The sequence below is a fragment of the Eucyclogobius newberryi genome, unplaced genomic scaffold (assembly GCF_026437365.1).
Source record: "Eucyclogobius newberryi isolate DKJ021-1_F unplaced genomic scaffold, fEucNew1.0.hap1 SCAF_8, whole genome shotgun sequence".
Classification (NCBI taxonomy): Eukaryota; Metazoa; Chordata; class Actinopteri; order Gobiiformes; family Gobiidae; genus Eucyclogobius; species Eucyclogobius newberryi.
The window spans coordinates 1,539,441-1,556,403 of NW_027316500.1; the positions used below are offsets into that span (position 1 = coordinate 1,539,441).

The window sequence follows — 16,963 nt, forward strand, 5'->3', positions numbered from 1 at the left end:
CAAAACAAAATGAATCAAGTTTTGTTAGTTGTGACCAGCAATTTACATTTTCCATCTTTGCTTTGTGAATGCGAGCTGCTGAGAGCTCTAACTGAGCGACGTCTCTGTATGATGAGAGCCACTCCCCCAGAGCCACTCCCCCAGAGCCACTCCCCCAGAGCCACTCCCCCAGAGCCACTCCCCCACACTCAGAGGTTGTTCCGATTTCCATCAACATGCTATCATTTTTTTGCCGCAGTGAGCCCAGCAAATAGTAGGCGATGCTCATTAATTGTTAGAATCATGTCAGAAGTATAATTTATAGTTAAGTAACCTCGGAGTGTGGGGTGTGGCCCGGCCTATGAGCCTCGACAGATGTATTGAAATGTTTTCCCAGAAACTATTGACCTTGGGCCTTTGCCAAATCATATGGAGAAAGGTTCCAATGGTGTTGTCTGAGCAGTGCTCACAATATGGATTATCTTTATTTTGCATAGTCTCCTGGGGTGTAAATAAGACCTGTGAATACATTTATAATGAATCATTTGGTGATTTGGATTTCTTCATGTTAAGGATATGTTTGACCAAATTTCGCTCCAATTCAATTCATTTTTGTAACGCCCAAAATCAAAACAGTTGCCTCTGAGGGCGACAGTGAAAAATGGATTAAACCAGAGGTGTCAAACATCCGGCCCGCCGAACGTTTTAATCCGGCCCGCCGAACATTTTGAATTCATATTTTATAAAAAATGTATTTATTTTTTTACGTTCATAGAACCATAGTTACATTCGTAACCGTTTTTATCGCTAAAAACGGTTACGGATGTAACTATGGCCGCCCCTCCCCCACGGCTCTTCACTGCCGTGTGTACTGCCGAGGGAGAAGTGCTGAGGGAAGTAAGACGCGTGTTTGCGCACTTTACAGCACTTACGCACCTCAGAGCAGAGGTCTGAGCGAGGAAAGAGACGTCTGGTTTGGCAAACATGTGGAACGGTTTTGTGGATGTTAGAGCTGTACTAAAAGTGGAGCTAATGTGGAGCTAACAAGAAAACTAACTTCTGTGATGATGCTCTGAGGAAAACATCCTCTACAAACCTGGACAGATCAGGAGCCACAGGTAAAAACACAGGTCAGAGTGTAATAAAGTATGAACATGACTGTGTCCACACTAATGTGACTGAACACAAACACAATGACCTCATTTGAGTCACTACATGAATCATTTGTCACTAAGATCAACTTAAACTATGAAAATAGCGAGGTCATGTTGAGTTTGAGCAGAAACATGTCTGTGATATCAACATTTCAAATCAGAAATCACATCAAAAGTCCATGTTCCTGTTCCTGCAGCTGCATGAATATGGACTCAGTCTTTCACCTGCTGCACATTTGTGCAACAGTCTCACAACTATTACTAGGCTGTAAAAAAGCTATTTATTTCTTATATTTTTTATTTTGTACATAATATTTGGCCCACGATTTGACAAAAGAGTTTGGTTTGATGGAACACTGTGGCTCATGCACTTATTCTATATTTTCAAGGCAAGAGGCGTAACTTAACCTCCTTATTCAAACACTCCCACGTTTGTTTGTATTTTGTGGTGTGTCAGTTCAGGTGAACAGATGACTACAGATGACTACAGATAACTACGGATGACTACAGATAACTACAGATAACTACAGATGACTACAGATGACTACAGATAACTACGGATAACTACGGATGACTACAGATAACTACAGATAACTACAGATGACTACAGATGACTACAGATGACTACAGATGACTACAGATAACTACAGATAACTACAGATAACTACAGATAACTACACAGACGTGGAAATGTTAGTACATTTAAAAGGTTTTTTAGATCTTGAGAAGTTTATTTTGTTATAAAGTCAAATACAATATTTTTCAGTTCCACATACCTATGACTAAATGTTTATCTCTGTAGATCAACTCTGAAGTTGTAATGCACATAAACTGAAGCACATGTTGGTGAAATTACTCTCGTTTTTCTTAATACATTTCAGTTTATGAGAACAAACGTGTTTGTAATTTCTTTTAATTGATCCAGTAATTGCTTCAAAAACAGCGTAGGCTATATAAAGCTATTTATTTCTTATATTTTTTATTGTTTTATGTTTTACGTTATGTTCGGCCCGCGACCCAGCCTGAGCGTCGAAATTCGGCCCGCGCCCCAAAATGAGTTTGACACCCCTAGATTAAACAATGTCCGTGGGGACGAGGGACGATGTTCCAGAGTCCCTAGTCCTTAGACCCTCCTTCTCCCACTCAGCGTGGTCCTTAAGATCTGTTTTCCACAGCTGCTCAATGGGCAGATGCTTATGTGAGGATTCTACAATGCATTTGTACAGGTCAGAGACAATACCACTGCTTCTCCCTTTGCCCAGGATAGAATGAAGCGGGTGATGTTTTAAGTTGCATCCCCATGGAACACCTTGGGCACGCATCGCAGCACGCAGTTACAAGTAGAAAAAGAAAGTAGAGCCTGGTAGGTCATAGGATCTTTTCAGATCAAGAAATTCTCTGAGTCCATCCTGCCCTATGATGTCACTAAATGTGCAAACCCCTTTAGATTCCCATGGAGTGAAAGAAATAATCTTTTTGTCTATTATGAGTGAATGATGACTGCAGATTGGTGACTGTAGTCACCAATCTGCAGTAATCCAGCCAAACAAAGTTGAATGAAAACAGGTCCAGCACGTGTCCGCAAGCCCCGTCAAGTAAAAGTACAAAAATATTTACAAAAATACAGTAAATAGAGCGCAAAAAGTATGAAAGAGAGAGAGAGCAACGGGCAGCCAGAGGATGCCAGCGTCTGAAGAAGTAGACTGTTTTCTCTGAGAATATGAGTTAGATTGTAATAAAACTTAACATACAGGGAACACGTCTGTCCCCTTGGTCCTCTATGTCCTTGATTACTCTGTGTGAGCTGATTTACCTGTGTTTGTGTCTGAATTATCTGCTCCTGAGCTCCCGCTTAACGAGTGTTATGTTGTAACATGAGATATTTACACAGAAAATGGTACGCGGTAGTGATGCACTACAATTGTATTTTAATGTGGCAGGTTCTAAATTGCAGACCGCTGAATATCACATGTCTGCGCTCCACGACTATCTTTGCGTTTAGCACTTCAGTTGAAGTTCTAAACAAAAAGTTGTGTCCCCTGATTCGTGCTATTAATGAGCCACATTTGATCCTTTAGAATAAAAAGTAGTTTATAACTATAGCTATTTTTTTGTGTTTGAAATAAGCTTTTTTTTTTTTTTTTTTTTTTTTAAAGCATCGCCCTAATATTGGTTGTTGGCTAAAGATTTCCATATCGGTGCATCACTAATTATAAAATGTTCTTTGTCTTGTGACCAAAAATATATGTTGTTCAAAACAATTAAAAAAGCCAAAAATAATAATAATAATATGTTTTGCTCTGTTACACGTGCCTGACCTGTGTTTTGTGGGATGAACATGGTGAGCAGACAGGCAGATCCAGCCAGACCCAAGAAACCGGCCATGCTCTTCCTCCGCCCTGCCCTGCAATGGAACACACACAAATAACTGCTCCCGCTCAACAGGGTGTAAACAGGGAGTTTACACGCTTAAAACACTAGAATGAAAATGGCCGTAATGTAATGAAATTAATGGTATTTTTTTGTAGCAAGACAAATTTACAGGAATAGTCATAGTTTGGTGTGGGGAAGGAAGGAAAAGCGAAAATACATTTTTTAAAATAACCTCATTTTTAGAGTTAATGTTTTTTAATTATCATTTTGTTTCAATGTTGACAGAGCAGGCTAAGTATACTTAAATCAACAAATGATGACACTCTGCCAACTTTTAACTTCAATAATCTAATATACAGTATATGGCCTTTCAGGTAGATTAACATTTCATAAAGGCTGGACCTACAGTCCTTTTGCTTGCCATGTTAATGTTGTTTTATTTTGTCATAGTCATCATTAATTATACAAGTTTATTTGTGGGTTTCATGCTTTGTGCAACAGAAAGAAAGGTGTTAGCATTTAACATGACTAGGACTATGAGTGACTCGGGGAGTGAAAATAGTGAATTCAAGTTAGCAGGAGTTAGGCAGTCCGCACGCTGCTTATAAAAGCAAAACTTGTGTGTTCAAGGTGCAGAAAAAGGTGCAGTGAGTGAGTGAGTGAGTGAGTGAGTGAGGCTCAAGGTCAGCAGTGCTGTGAAGGACAAAACTCTGTACACTGTATTTTGGGCTTATAAATATCACATAAATCTGTGGAAATGTTATTAGCGGCTAATCGTATCGGTCATTCTGTCCCTTTATCAGCCGATAATGATTGGTGACCAATATTATTTTGCATCCCTAGTTGCGTGACTGTTAGAATGAGCCCACACCTAATAAGTATACTTGGTGGTAAGAAGGTTCAATTGTCCACCGTGATTAAGTATTTTCAAAGAATACATTATTTCATTTCTTAAAGTAAACACCTTTATTTACCAGTCAAACTGAGAAAATCTGAAACTGAAACTGAACTGAAATTACTCATTGTTACTGCGTATGAATCTTACAATTATACTGTACATTTTTAGGTCTTCGGTATTAAGTATTAAGCCTATTCTTAGTTTTGAAATTGAGGTTGAAATGTTAGAATTGTGACATTACACCAAACTAGACTTGACTTTGTAATACAACACTAAAAATCACACAAATAAAGCATCAGGGAAACAAGTAAGAAGTAAAAAAAATCAAGTTAAACTCATAAAAAAGCCTTTTGGCTAATTATGGCATATTTACAGAAATGTGTATTAATATGCACTGTCCCATAAATAAATTACTAATACTGCATCAAGGTTAATATGCTGGATTAAACTACACACATTTCCATATAGTGTAATAGTACTTGTTGCAGCCTCTCTTAGTCTCTTACCAGTGTTTGTTGATGAAATAGATGCAGAGTGGGTATGCAGGCAGCTCTATCAGGCCGTACAGAGCTACATTTACAAAGCGGTTTCCTGAAGTCTCTCCTGCTCCCAGCGTCAGACCATAATACATCAGGCTGCACGCATACCTGCAATCACACAAAACTAATGCTTTTAATCCAAAAACGGGTCATTTTCAAAGACAAGAAATTAGGGGATGTAATTAACTCGATTGTTTTTGCTGTTATCTGCAAACCATCTTCAGAAATGTCGATTAAAGGCGTAATGGACGATTTTTCGCCGATTTGAGAACTCAAGCGGAAGTTCGCATGTGCACTACCCCCGTGCGGATACATAAAAAACACATGTGCGTTATTTTATTAGCGCGATGGATCGCATCGCATCTCTCGTCTCCGTAGATTTACGTCTCTTCTGAGCCAGCTCGAACTGTCTTTCTCTGTCTTAATTTTGTCCTGTACACTGAGGGAACTATATTATGATAGATCCATGGACTTAGACACAGGGAAACGTGCTGCTCTCCTGGGGACGAAGGAGCCAGAACGAGGCTGCAGGTGAGCTTTAGGTGCGTCCAATGATTGATACGTGGCAGGACTAATCGGCAGTCCACGCCACGAGGAAATGAGACTCAGATTTGGGCCAAAAATCGTCTATTATGCCTTTCATAAAATTATTTTTCAAGATTCTTTATTTAGTCTAGAATGGTGCAAACAATGCACCCAAGGCATGCAGAGTTTAAACTGAACTTGTCAATGTTTACAGTCAAGTGATTGTGCTGAAGCGGTGTCAGTGATTTACAAACAGGAACAGACCTTGGTGTGAAACCTTAAGTCACCCTTTGAATGTCTCTGTCATCGGTAATAACTGATTTTACATATCCTAATAGGGTTTCATTCTAAGGTTAGAAAACTTAACGAATATGAAAAGAAAAACATTTTAAGAAGCAAGAGAATAAACCATTCTCAGTGATAGCACATTATTTTTGTACTACTTTATAGCAAAAAGCTATCAACTAAACAACTTGTCTAGAGCGGAGGACCCATTTTTATCCAGACTTTTCTCTCATTTTCAGTCATGCCTATTCAGTCCCAGTCATCTCTAGTTGAAGACAGTTGGAGCAGAATAAGTCTCGTAGTTTGGAGCGTTACAACTTGACTTGCGACTTTTGGTTGGTGGTGGTGACGAGCTAGACAGACGCACTCGCTCCGCAGCTGCAGAGGTTAAAATCCCAGTTTGATCCATATAATCCCAGTAAAGATAAGAGATGAGTAAAATGGGAAAACACAAGACACGCTACGGGACCTAAACAATAAAAGCTCCACGGCTCCATTGGAAAACACCCCGGATCACAAGCTAATGAGGATCAGTGCCGGACCGCAGCCCTTCCCCCGCGGCAAGACGGGGTTCATCTGGCCCTGACATGGACCCTCAGGTCTTACCCTTTCTTGAAGCAGGAGAGGAGATAACCTTGCAGCAGTTTCTCCCCATGTGTGAAATGAAACGCAAAATGCAGCATGACATAGCGTCAATGAGACCAGAAATGAGAGCGGCGGGTGGTGCAACCCGATTCAACCAACTTGAATGTGAGATAAGGGAGGAAACAGAGCATGCATTAATGAAGCTGAAATAGCGTAGTTCTGACAAAATGAATAAGCTGCAGACGCTGCAGACGGAGAACAAGAATATGAAAAGTAAGATCCTGGATTTGGAGTCCAGATCATGTAGGAACAATCTTAGACTTGTGGGGGGTACCGAGCGAGCGGAGAATGCCATGGACGCGCTAGCATTGCTATTAGCATCTTCTCACCCCCTGCGCCTCCCCGAAACCTACGGGCACTGACCACAGAGGAAAAAGGTTCAACTTTTGTCGCTGTTGCCCACATTGCAGCCAATCAGAGTTTTTTTGACAGAACAATGAGCTGACAGGAACAGGGAAATTGCGCAAATTCAGAAACATTAAGGAAATATACTTGTCCAATTTTGATATTTTGTATTTCACAAAAATATTGAAATCTTCATACATGCCATTTTTCATCCCTAAAATGCATTGAAATATTAAAAGTTCCATCCTCTTAAAACCTCCTATTTCCCTCGAATTTCACAGCCAATGAAATGTGTGGAAGATTCACGATCTGCCCTGGAGCAGTCAACATGTGACGCTGTTGCTGGTCGCTGCAGGTCATCGCTGTGTGTTCGATTTTAAACCTGCTGCGATGAGTGACGCTGGTCGCTGTCGTTGGTCGCCTCCCGTATGTCGAGAGCATTATAGGTACCACTATCTACAAATAAGGAGTTATTATAAGCAAGAAATTAAACAAAGTAATGACCATTATCTTCCTTTGCCAGAAAATATTGTCAAGGCTTACAAATCAGAAAGGTGAATAAAATCAAAATTATATCAATGCATTTCTAATCTGGACAGCTACTCTACTAAACAAATGGGAAAGAGAAGGTAATTGAAGAATGGGAAAATGTGTGTACGTCCCAGTGGAGGACCACAAAATCACATGAAGAATACTTGTTTGCCCTTGTATTGGAGGTCTCCTTTAACTTTTGCAGCCTTTATGATGCACTCCTTCACTTCAAATTTTCATCGTAGGTGCATATCCACTGTGAGTGACAGAATCTAAAAGAAAAACATTTTTGATCCTCCAATAGGCTTGTATAAGCAATTTGGATGGGGCTCAAACCGGGACAAGTGTGAACAAAGCCTTGGGCTGTACGAGACCAGAGACAGGAGGCTGTTGCTTGGTCCAGGTCAGGGCCCATCCAAGCTCCCTAAGCTTTTTAGTGGGACCTTCCGAAGAGTGGATCATGCCCAAAATACATTCCTCCTGAATCTCTGATTGATCTGATTACCATGGCCTCGTGCCACTCACCATCCACATGCTCTAGTTTAGACACTAAAGCTCACCTTTGCTTTTTCACTTCAGTGGAGCACAGGGCCAAGTGTGCTATTTGATCATTATCATGATTTTATGTCCATCATCTTGATTCAGCCACACTTGGGATAACATGATCAAAAAGACCACGGTCTGACAGTATATTTTGGAGGAGTTATTTCATATCTAAATGTTTTAATATATTGTTTTGCATTATCTCGATAACAATATTCAGATTCAGACAGATATTTTTACAAAGCATCAGCAATGTGTTAAAATATGTATGTAAATGTCTTGGTTGACGTTCAATTATCGCACAAAATGTATTTTTGCTATATATCTCCCGCCTCTACCGTGGAGGCATGTATCTTACAATGCAGAACGTATCTTTCTTCTGAAGAAGCCCAAAATAAATAAAAAATGTGTCAATCAATCTGCGATCTCCCATCAAAAGTATTTACAGTACGTCATGTGTTTTGTGCCTGTTACATGTCCTATTTTCTGTCTCCATAAAGTTGTCAATGGGACTACAGATGAAAATGATCCTGCATGGCTAACTCTGTTGATGATCAACATGTTGAATAATGTGCACTGTCTCATATTAAATCAATACATTAAACATAAACATAAGTTAGAACACAAGATGTTTTCAACACTTTATCACGATAACATATTTTTAAAAATCTATCAGCAAAAGTTAAGGACTGGGATTTATAATAAAGTCTATTTCTCACAAAAAATGTTTATATTAGAAGGTAGAAGGTGAATCAGATATTGCAGAATTATGGTGGATTCAACTCTTTAAAAGAACACCCATGCCAGATGAGGATTGCTAATGTTTAATATTATTCGTTGTTAAGATGTATTTTTACTTAAGGCTTCATTTAGTGACTTCAAAAGCAAAACTTCCAGCTTGCAGTTCTCTATTGGTATTGTGAGCCATATATCAAACATAAAATTTTACCTTGTGATTCGCAGGCCTAGTGATAAGCAAAGTATGGACAAACTTGCACTTTTGTTACACACCTGACCCGTTTACATCATGCCACCCACTCACCAGACATACATGAGCACCAGGGTCCTGAGGCGGAGCAAAGGGTGAAGCAACAGCTGGAGCACCCCAGCGGAGCGCGCGGTGCCGGGGCCGGCTTTGGTGGCTCCAACACGGTGCAATACCAGGTTGTTGGCGGGGTTACCATTCCTCACAGCCATGTAGCGCAGCACCTATGGCAGGCAAAAGAGCCAACTCAGTCTGACAAGCTGGATTCAGAGACAGATACAACACCAAATTTCACATACTCTGGGAAAATTTGGAACAAAGTGAAGCTCTGAGGTAAAGAATGTCAAACATACAGTAGGATTAAAAGAAAGAAAGAACCTACAGATTTTAGAGCGGGGTTATCCCATATTGTTGATGATATGTCATCATTTGCTTAGGGGCAATATAAAATTAGGAGTATTGCCATTTGTCAGGGTTTATGCAGGATTCAGCAAATCAAATTTAATGTTTTTTTTAATGCAGCATTTCAAGATATTGAATGCCATAAATGGAAGTCAAACGTTGTAACCTTTCTATTTGACAGCAGAAATACAAAAATGTAATGGCCGTGGCTGGAGAGCCGCGGCGCGGTCAAATAGCCGCGCAATTTCAGGGACCGCGGCATTTCCCTTATAGCCTCATGGCTAACCCTAACCCAACCTTAACCCTAACCCTAACCTTAACCCTAACCCTAACCCTAACCCTAACCCTAACCCTAACCCTAACATTAACATTAACATTAACATTAACATTAACATTAACATTAACCTTAACCTTAACCTTAACCTTAACCTTAACCCTAACCCTAACCCTAACCCTAACCCTAACCCCAACCTTAACCTTAACCTTAACCCTAACCTTAACCCTAACCCTAACCTTAACCCGGCGCGGTCTAAAACGGCGCTAAAACGCGTCAAATAGCGGCGCAGTTTCAGGAGCCGCGGCGCGCGGCCGGCACAAAAATAACATGGCAGTTTCGGCCGCGCGCTGCAGCTCTGCAGACACTCCCAAATGTAATAAGCTAATTTATAATGTTTAAAAAGCAAACTACACAACTGTGTGTGCTTTGAACTTGAAATACATATTAATATTAATATTAAATTATTACTATTACTATTAATACATATACCGTATTTTCCGGACTATAAGTTGCACTTTTTTTCATAGTTTTCACCGGGGTGCGACATATATGGGGTGAAAAATCCATTCAGGCAAAGATAAGAGGGTTTGTAACGTAATGAGAAGATTGCAAAGGAGTTGGCTGAGCGAGGGATGCAATGCCAGAGGAAATAAAAGGCCTTTGGGCAAAATTTAAGAAAATAAGGCCATCAATAAAATGAAGACGCGGCCGGGTAACGTGCCTTTTTTACTTCCGTAAACACAGTGCGCAGTAGAAGTGAAGTAGTCTTCTTTTGTGCACATGCGCGCCACATCTAGCTGCCATTCCACTCACATCAAACACAAACGGCAGTTGCATTTTTTTTGTAATGTGAACATTCATTGCTCCCTTTTGGGATCGCGGGTGACTGGACCCTATCCCAGTGACTTTGGACCCTGGATAGTGGCCAACTTGTTGCAGGGCCAACACAAAGACATTGCAGACAACCATTCACTTCACTAGGGCTAATTTAGAGTGCATGTCTTTGGACGGAGGGAGGAAGCCGGAGGAACCCGGAGAGAACCCACGGTAACACGGTGTCACTCATGCAGACTCCACCCAGAGAGATTGTTGGTCTGGTCCGGGAATCGAACCCATGATCTCCTTCTTGGGAGGCAAGAGCGCTAACTGCCTTTGCCACCGTGAACAACGACAAAGAAATCTGATTGAAACAAAATATCCTTATTGGGCCTCATACTCTGCAAACCACTCGCAGGCTATGTTCACACTGCAATCAGGTCTATAATATTAGTATAAGGTGAGATCACTACCTGATGGAGCATACACCTTTAATAGAGCAAAAACATTTACATTAATATTTCCACCTTCCACTTATTAATCTAAATTAGTTTAGCACCTGTTTGAGCTCATTAGCTGCATAAAGACACCTGTCCACCCTACAATCAGTCAAATTCCAACTACTATCATGAGAAAGACCAAAGGGCTGTCAAAAGTGTAGACCTCCACAAGGCTGGAAAGAGCTACGGTGCAATTGGCAAGCAGCTTGGTGAAAAAAGATCAACTGTTGAAGCAATTGTTCGAAAATGTAAGAGGCTAAAGATGACAGTCAATCTCCCTCGGACTGGGGCTTCATGCAAGAGCTCACCTCGTGGAGGATCCATGATGATGAGAAAGATAAGGAATCTGCCCAGAACTTTGGGAGGAGATGGTAAATGACCTGAAGAGAGCTGGGACCAGTTTGAAAGGTAATGCACTATGCCGTCATGGTTAAAAATCATGCCTTGCATAGAAGGTTCCCCTGCTTAGGTCAGCACATGTCCAGGCCCACCTGAAGTTTCAAATCGCTGTGTTTGGAGGAAGAAGAAGGATGAGTACCATCCCAAGACCACCATCCCTACTGTGAAGGATGGGGGTGGAAACATCATGCTTTGGTGGTGCTTTTTTGTACAGGGGACAGGGCAACTGCACTGTATTAAGGAGATAAGGCTATGTATTGTGAGAGTTTAAGTAACAACCTCCTTCCCTCAGTCAGAGCAATGACAATGACCTGAAGCACACAGCCAACATAACCAAGGAGTAAGAAGCATATCAAGGTTCTGGAGTGGCCTAGCCAGGCAACTCTGTGTTGCTCAGCGACAGCCCCAAAACCTGACAGCTCCTGAGAAGATCTATGTGGAGGAGTGGGCCAAAATCCCTGCTGCAGTTTGTGCTATCTTGGTCAAGAACCACAGGAAACATTTAACCTCTGGAATTGTAAACAAAGGCACTGATTTTCTTAGGTGTTCAAATACGTATTTACTGAAATAACGTGCAAATATTTTTTTTTAAATCACAGAATGTGATTTCCAGACATCACTCTATATGATCGTGAAGAGGAGGGAAGTCCATTCCTAGTGAAGGGCCCCCTGAAAAGCTCCCCAGCCATTCCTGACTCCAATCCTCACAAATTTCAATATTTCGATAAGTGGATGAAACAAGACACAGAGTTAGAGTACTAAAGCAGACAGCCAACATGAAGCATAAAGTCTGATCACAAATCCCGTCACTATCATCAGTCTCTTCAAATCAAACGAAATGTATTACCATGTGACCACAACCACGCTGGTGGCTCCATCTCTTGTCACTGTTCAGATCTCTGTATCTTGCACGTTCCTGAGGAGCACCTCTGCCTCTCCCAGCGGTCTGAGAATGTGTTTTTTACCTTCGAATGTCACCAGAAGAGTTGCTGGGAAAGAAAACCCATGTATCAGGTTTCTCTTCCCGAGTTCCTCGCAGATGTGGAGAACTTTCCTCGTTAACAAACCTCTTATGGAATTTACCGGGCAAAGAAGATGCGTTTGCCTTTGAACAGGAGGTCTCCTTTAACTTTTGCAGCCTTCATGGCACGCTCCTTCACACAATCATTAAGAAACCTCATTATCAGTTGCTGGTCTTGTTTTGCTAAAGTGATGTACTCTTTCTATTGTGATGGAAACTCCAGAGCTTGAAACGAGCTCTGGGATGACCTTCTCTAGGAAATTATCATATCCCACCACTCCTTCAGGGACCCCCACAAGTCTGAGATTATTCCAGGATCTTAAATTTTATATTCTTGTTCTCCGTCTGCAGCATCATCTCCTGGGCCTGTAGCGCCACCATCTTGGCCCTCAGTGTCTGCAGATCACCCGTATTGTCTGAAATACGTGGTTCCTCCCCACTTCCCCTAGATGTTCCAAACCAACTAGATTACTCTCACAAGCTAATGATGCTACTGCTAACACAGCTTTTAAGTGTTGAAGGAATCATTTGACTTGGAGAAATTGGACTTTTATAGGTTATAGGTAATAAGGAGTTATTATAAGCAGGAAATAAACTAATCAACGACCACCACAGCCCTTTTACTGAAATATAAATCTTATAAAAAAGCTTATAAATCAGAACTTTCAATGGAAATAATGTCGAAATTATATAAATGCATTAACAATTTAGGTAGCCACTTTACTAATTACATAAAAAATCTTCATCTTAAAGCCACAAAACACTCTTTTGAAAACAGTGAAGTGAAGATTTTAAGCAGGGAGAAGAGAACACGTTTGAAAGAGGGGTTAAGGAGGCTATTTTTGTTTAAAAAAAAAAACCAGAACCCCTCTTTAAAAATAATTGGAGTTTTAAGGTTCAATTTACTGGTAATATACAACAGAAAGCCATGGGGTGAAATCAGCCCTGACCATTCAGATGCTCCAGTCCATGCTCAAGTCCTCATTGTACTCGCTATTATGGTAACAAAAAAGATTAGTTTCAGTACAAATGAATAGATAAACAGAACAGGCTATCATCAGGAGGTTCTGCCCGGTGGACAGGGCTTAAGCAGCCCTGAGTAGGATAAATATCAGAGTTCTCAGGCTAGATCCGCAGATTGAGAATTACTCTAGGATGAGAGGCGGGAAACGTCTTGTTTAAAAGAAGAAGAAAAAACTGTCCAGATGACTACAACTGAATATTTTCTACATAAAGAAAAAAGAAAAGATGAGATGCCCTGCAGGGCAAGCTCTATCGCCAGAGTTACTTAGTTCAGATTTAAATGTTTCGCCTTATATGACTTCGGCTATATGACTGAACTCAGCGGGCTGGGACATCTCTATCCGCAGTCAAGTGTGCGCAAACAGGGCCCTGCGAACTGAACCCGAACTGTGCAGGTTTCTTCAAGCTTCGTCTTCTTCAGATTCACAGTTGGATATGGAATACAAATGTCAGACCAGGCTTTGATAGTATAGCCTTTAAATAGCACGGACGGAAATGTTTCCCCAATTTCTCCAATTGACAGAAATCCATCACAACAACGGGGAACTTTGAGCCCTGCTCTAGTTTAAATACTAGTTTTATTATATCATCTGGATTTCTTTGACCACCATAGGCTGTATCAGTGACAAATGTGTCTTTTAAAACAGTTGAAAAAATATTTGTGCTAAGAAAAGTCAAGTCTAAAATGTTTTGAAATGGTTTAAGTCAAACTACTGTATATCAGTCTCAATGTAAGAAAGTGACATTTACCTCCTCAGCCTCCTCTGTGCGACCTTGAGAATATAACCAGCGCGGGGACTCAGGCAGAGTGCTGCTCAATAAACACAAAACATGACAAAACATGACATAACTAACACAAATATCAACAGAAAGTATGTTAAACTAGAGGATAACATTTCTTTTGGGCACTCCAACACTTTTTCCAACACATCTCCAACGAGATGTTACCGTTTGGTCTGTAATGTTCCACAGTATGGCATTAAACCTGTTGTATACTTATTATACTTATTCAATTACAGGTATTTTATTGCTAAAAAAAACCCTGACTTGTTACTTGGCCTGGTGGGCATCACCAGGTGGATGAACATGTTTAATGCCATACTATGGAACATTCCATAGTATCCAAAATAAAAAAATCTTGAGTAATGCAAAAATGTTTTTCAATTCAGCACAGAAGTTGTGAGCAAACTTGGAGAAACTAAATTTTCTCACATTATCTATTCAAAATAAAACTAAAAATTTAATTCCAGCGAAAAAAATACACATTCACCAGTGGACAATTCTAGTTGTAAATTAGTGTATATCAAAATTGCAAAATTGCAGGGTGTTTAAATACTTACTTTCCTCACTGTACATTACTAATTTAGTATCACACCAGATTGTTACAAGACATTTTCTTCAGTTGATGGATTACTTGTCTGTTATTTTTGGAGTTCCCCCAGCTACTACATCACATCCGTTCTGAGGACCCCACCCAGGAGCTAGCTGCATGCTTTCACAGAAGTGTCACAAGGTCAGTGCTTACACAGAGAGGAGGAAGAAGAGCACGCCCGAAGAGTTAGCCGCCATGGCCAGACTTCTCCATGGGGGAATGAGGTAACCCAGGGCTCCGAAGAGAGAAATGCCCACCGCAAACGTCATACTGACTAGTGTTCCTGAACAACATAAAATTAACATGTTCATTTATATTTTATAACAACAGAAAAATATATGAAGTCACCATTTTACAATGTGGGAGTATGCATGGGTAAAAAGGTAACCCTAATCCTAACCCATGACAATCAGCCGCTTGTTACAGTGAAATGTCACTATGATGAGGCAGGGTTGATCAGTTATGCAGTTTTGAACAGGAAGTCAATGGACCCAGTTTTATTATGAAGCAGATTTAGAAATGAGGATCTGAAGCTGAGGAGTTCCGGCATGATGCAGGAGTAGTGAAGTTACATAGTTTTATCTCTCTGCCAACTTTGCTTCCAACTTCTCTTATGTTTGCCCCTGAATGAGGAATAGTATAGTCTGTTATAACCAAATGTAGTGAATTTTTTTATGTTTTCATGTAGGGATCTAATTATTATTATTTTTTTCTCATCTTTGTTAGTGTTTTTGATCACATAATTTGACTCAATATGCTGTTGACATTGAAAGATGCTATTTGTAATTTGTCAGGTGCCATTGTAATATCATACCATGTAGAAATCATTCACCCAAGAACCATAACACCAGAACATCTCAGAACAAACAAAGTGCCAAAAAAGGAACTCATGTCAATAACAAGTGTTTTTTAAACTTCCTATAAGTTATCTGTCCTTTTCCTCTGCATCTACCTGCGTTGCAACAACAAAATGTTCCCATGTGTGGACAATAAAGGAATATCTTATCTTATCTTAACATGCTAAGGGCTCACAGACTGTTCCAAAAAAGTATCAGATGGTGGAGAGAAAACACTCCGACTTATGCTAATGATGGACTGGTCTCAATCCTGGTTCTGTTGGAGCTCAGCGCAGCATTTGAGACCATCGACCACAACATTCTACTGCAGAGTTTATAATGTGATAACCTCTGCAGTAGAATGTTTTGGTCGATGGTCTCAAACGCTGCGCTGAGCTCCAACAGAACCAGGATTGAGACCAGTCCATCATTAGCATCTAATCACAAATCCTAGGTGTCGGAGGAACAGCCCTCAGCTGGTTTAAATCCTATTTATCAGATAGGTACCAATTTGTTAATGTAAACCAGAGCTCCTCACCTTGTTCTAAAGTAACCTACGGTGTGCCACAGGGATCAGTACTCAGTCCAATTCTGTTCACTTTATATGCTGCCATTAGGCAACATTATCAGGTCACATGGCATTAACTTCCACTGCTATGCAGATGACACTCAGCTGTATTTATCAATGAAACTTAGTGCTTGTGTGAAGGATATAAAAACTTGGATGACACTTAATTATCTGCTTCTTAACCCTGAAAAAAACGAGGTCATTGTACTAGACACTAAACGTCTACGAGAGGCTCTATCTGAGCAGATAGTCACACTGGACAATATCAGTGTAGCCTCCAGTTCTACTGGAAAACCTTGGTGTCTAATTTGACCAGGAGCTCCTATTCAAAGCGCATGTAAATCAAGCATGTAAAACATCCCACTCTGACGTCATACCGGCTAAGTCCAAAAACAGCCTATTTGCATCTGCGTAATATAGCTAAACTGAAACCGATGCGTTTGTAACATCTAGATTAGACTACTGTAACTCCCTTCATGCAGCGTGTCCTAAAAGCTCCATAAAAAGCTTTCAACTGATTCAAAATGCAGCAGTAAGATTACTAACGGGAACTAAAAGAAGAGAGCACCTTACGCCAGTGCTCGAGTCTCTTCACTGGCTCCTGTCAAGTTTAGAATCAAATTTAAAATCCTCCTTCTGACTTACAATGACATGGCCCCATCCGACCTCAAAGATGCTATAGTACCATAACATCGTAACAGCACTTTGCTCTCAAAATGCTGGTCTCAAAAGTCTACTTTTGCTATCAACAAAAATATTTTTTAATTACACTTAATCTGTTCATTGCTGTCCACATGTTTTTATTCTTTTTCCCACTTCCCCATGGGGAGTGGAACAGGCACATCGATGACCTATGGATCCAGATGCTCCTCAACTTCCTGGAGAAATGGTCTCTACTCCAGATAAATGGTTCTTCATCTGCGTCGAAGAACTGGTTCTCCTCCCGA

The 16,963-nt window shown here is 40.5% G+C and overlaps 1 protein-coding gene across 1 annotated transcript in view; it reads right to left on the minus strand.

The window, feature by feature from the left end:
• The window catches only part of slc22a15 (solute carrier family 22 member 15), a 42,783-nt gene that overhangs the window by 17,313 nt on the left and 8,507 nt on the right, over positions 1–16,963 (minus strand). The window contains exons 5-9 of the mRNA XM_072437293.1: positions 14,766–14,895; positions 13,991–14,051; positions 8,860–9,026; positions 4,911–5,051; positions 3,452–3,537 (exon numbers count right to left, since the gene is read on the minus strand). Coding sequence (XP_072293394.1) covers positions 3,452–3,537; positions 4,911–5,051; positions 8,860–9,026; positions 13,991–14,051; positions 14,766–14,895 — 585 coding nt within the window. The remainder of the gene's footprint in view (positions 1–3,451; positions 3,538–4,910; positions 5,052–8,859; positions 9,027–13,990; positions 14,052–14,765; positions 14,896–16,963) is intronic.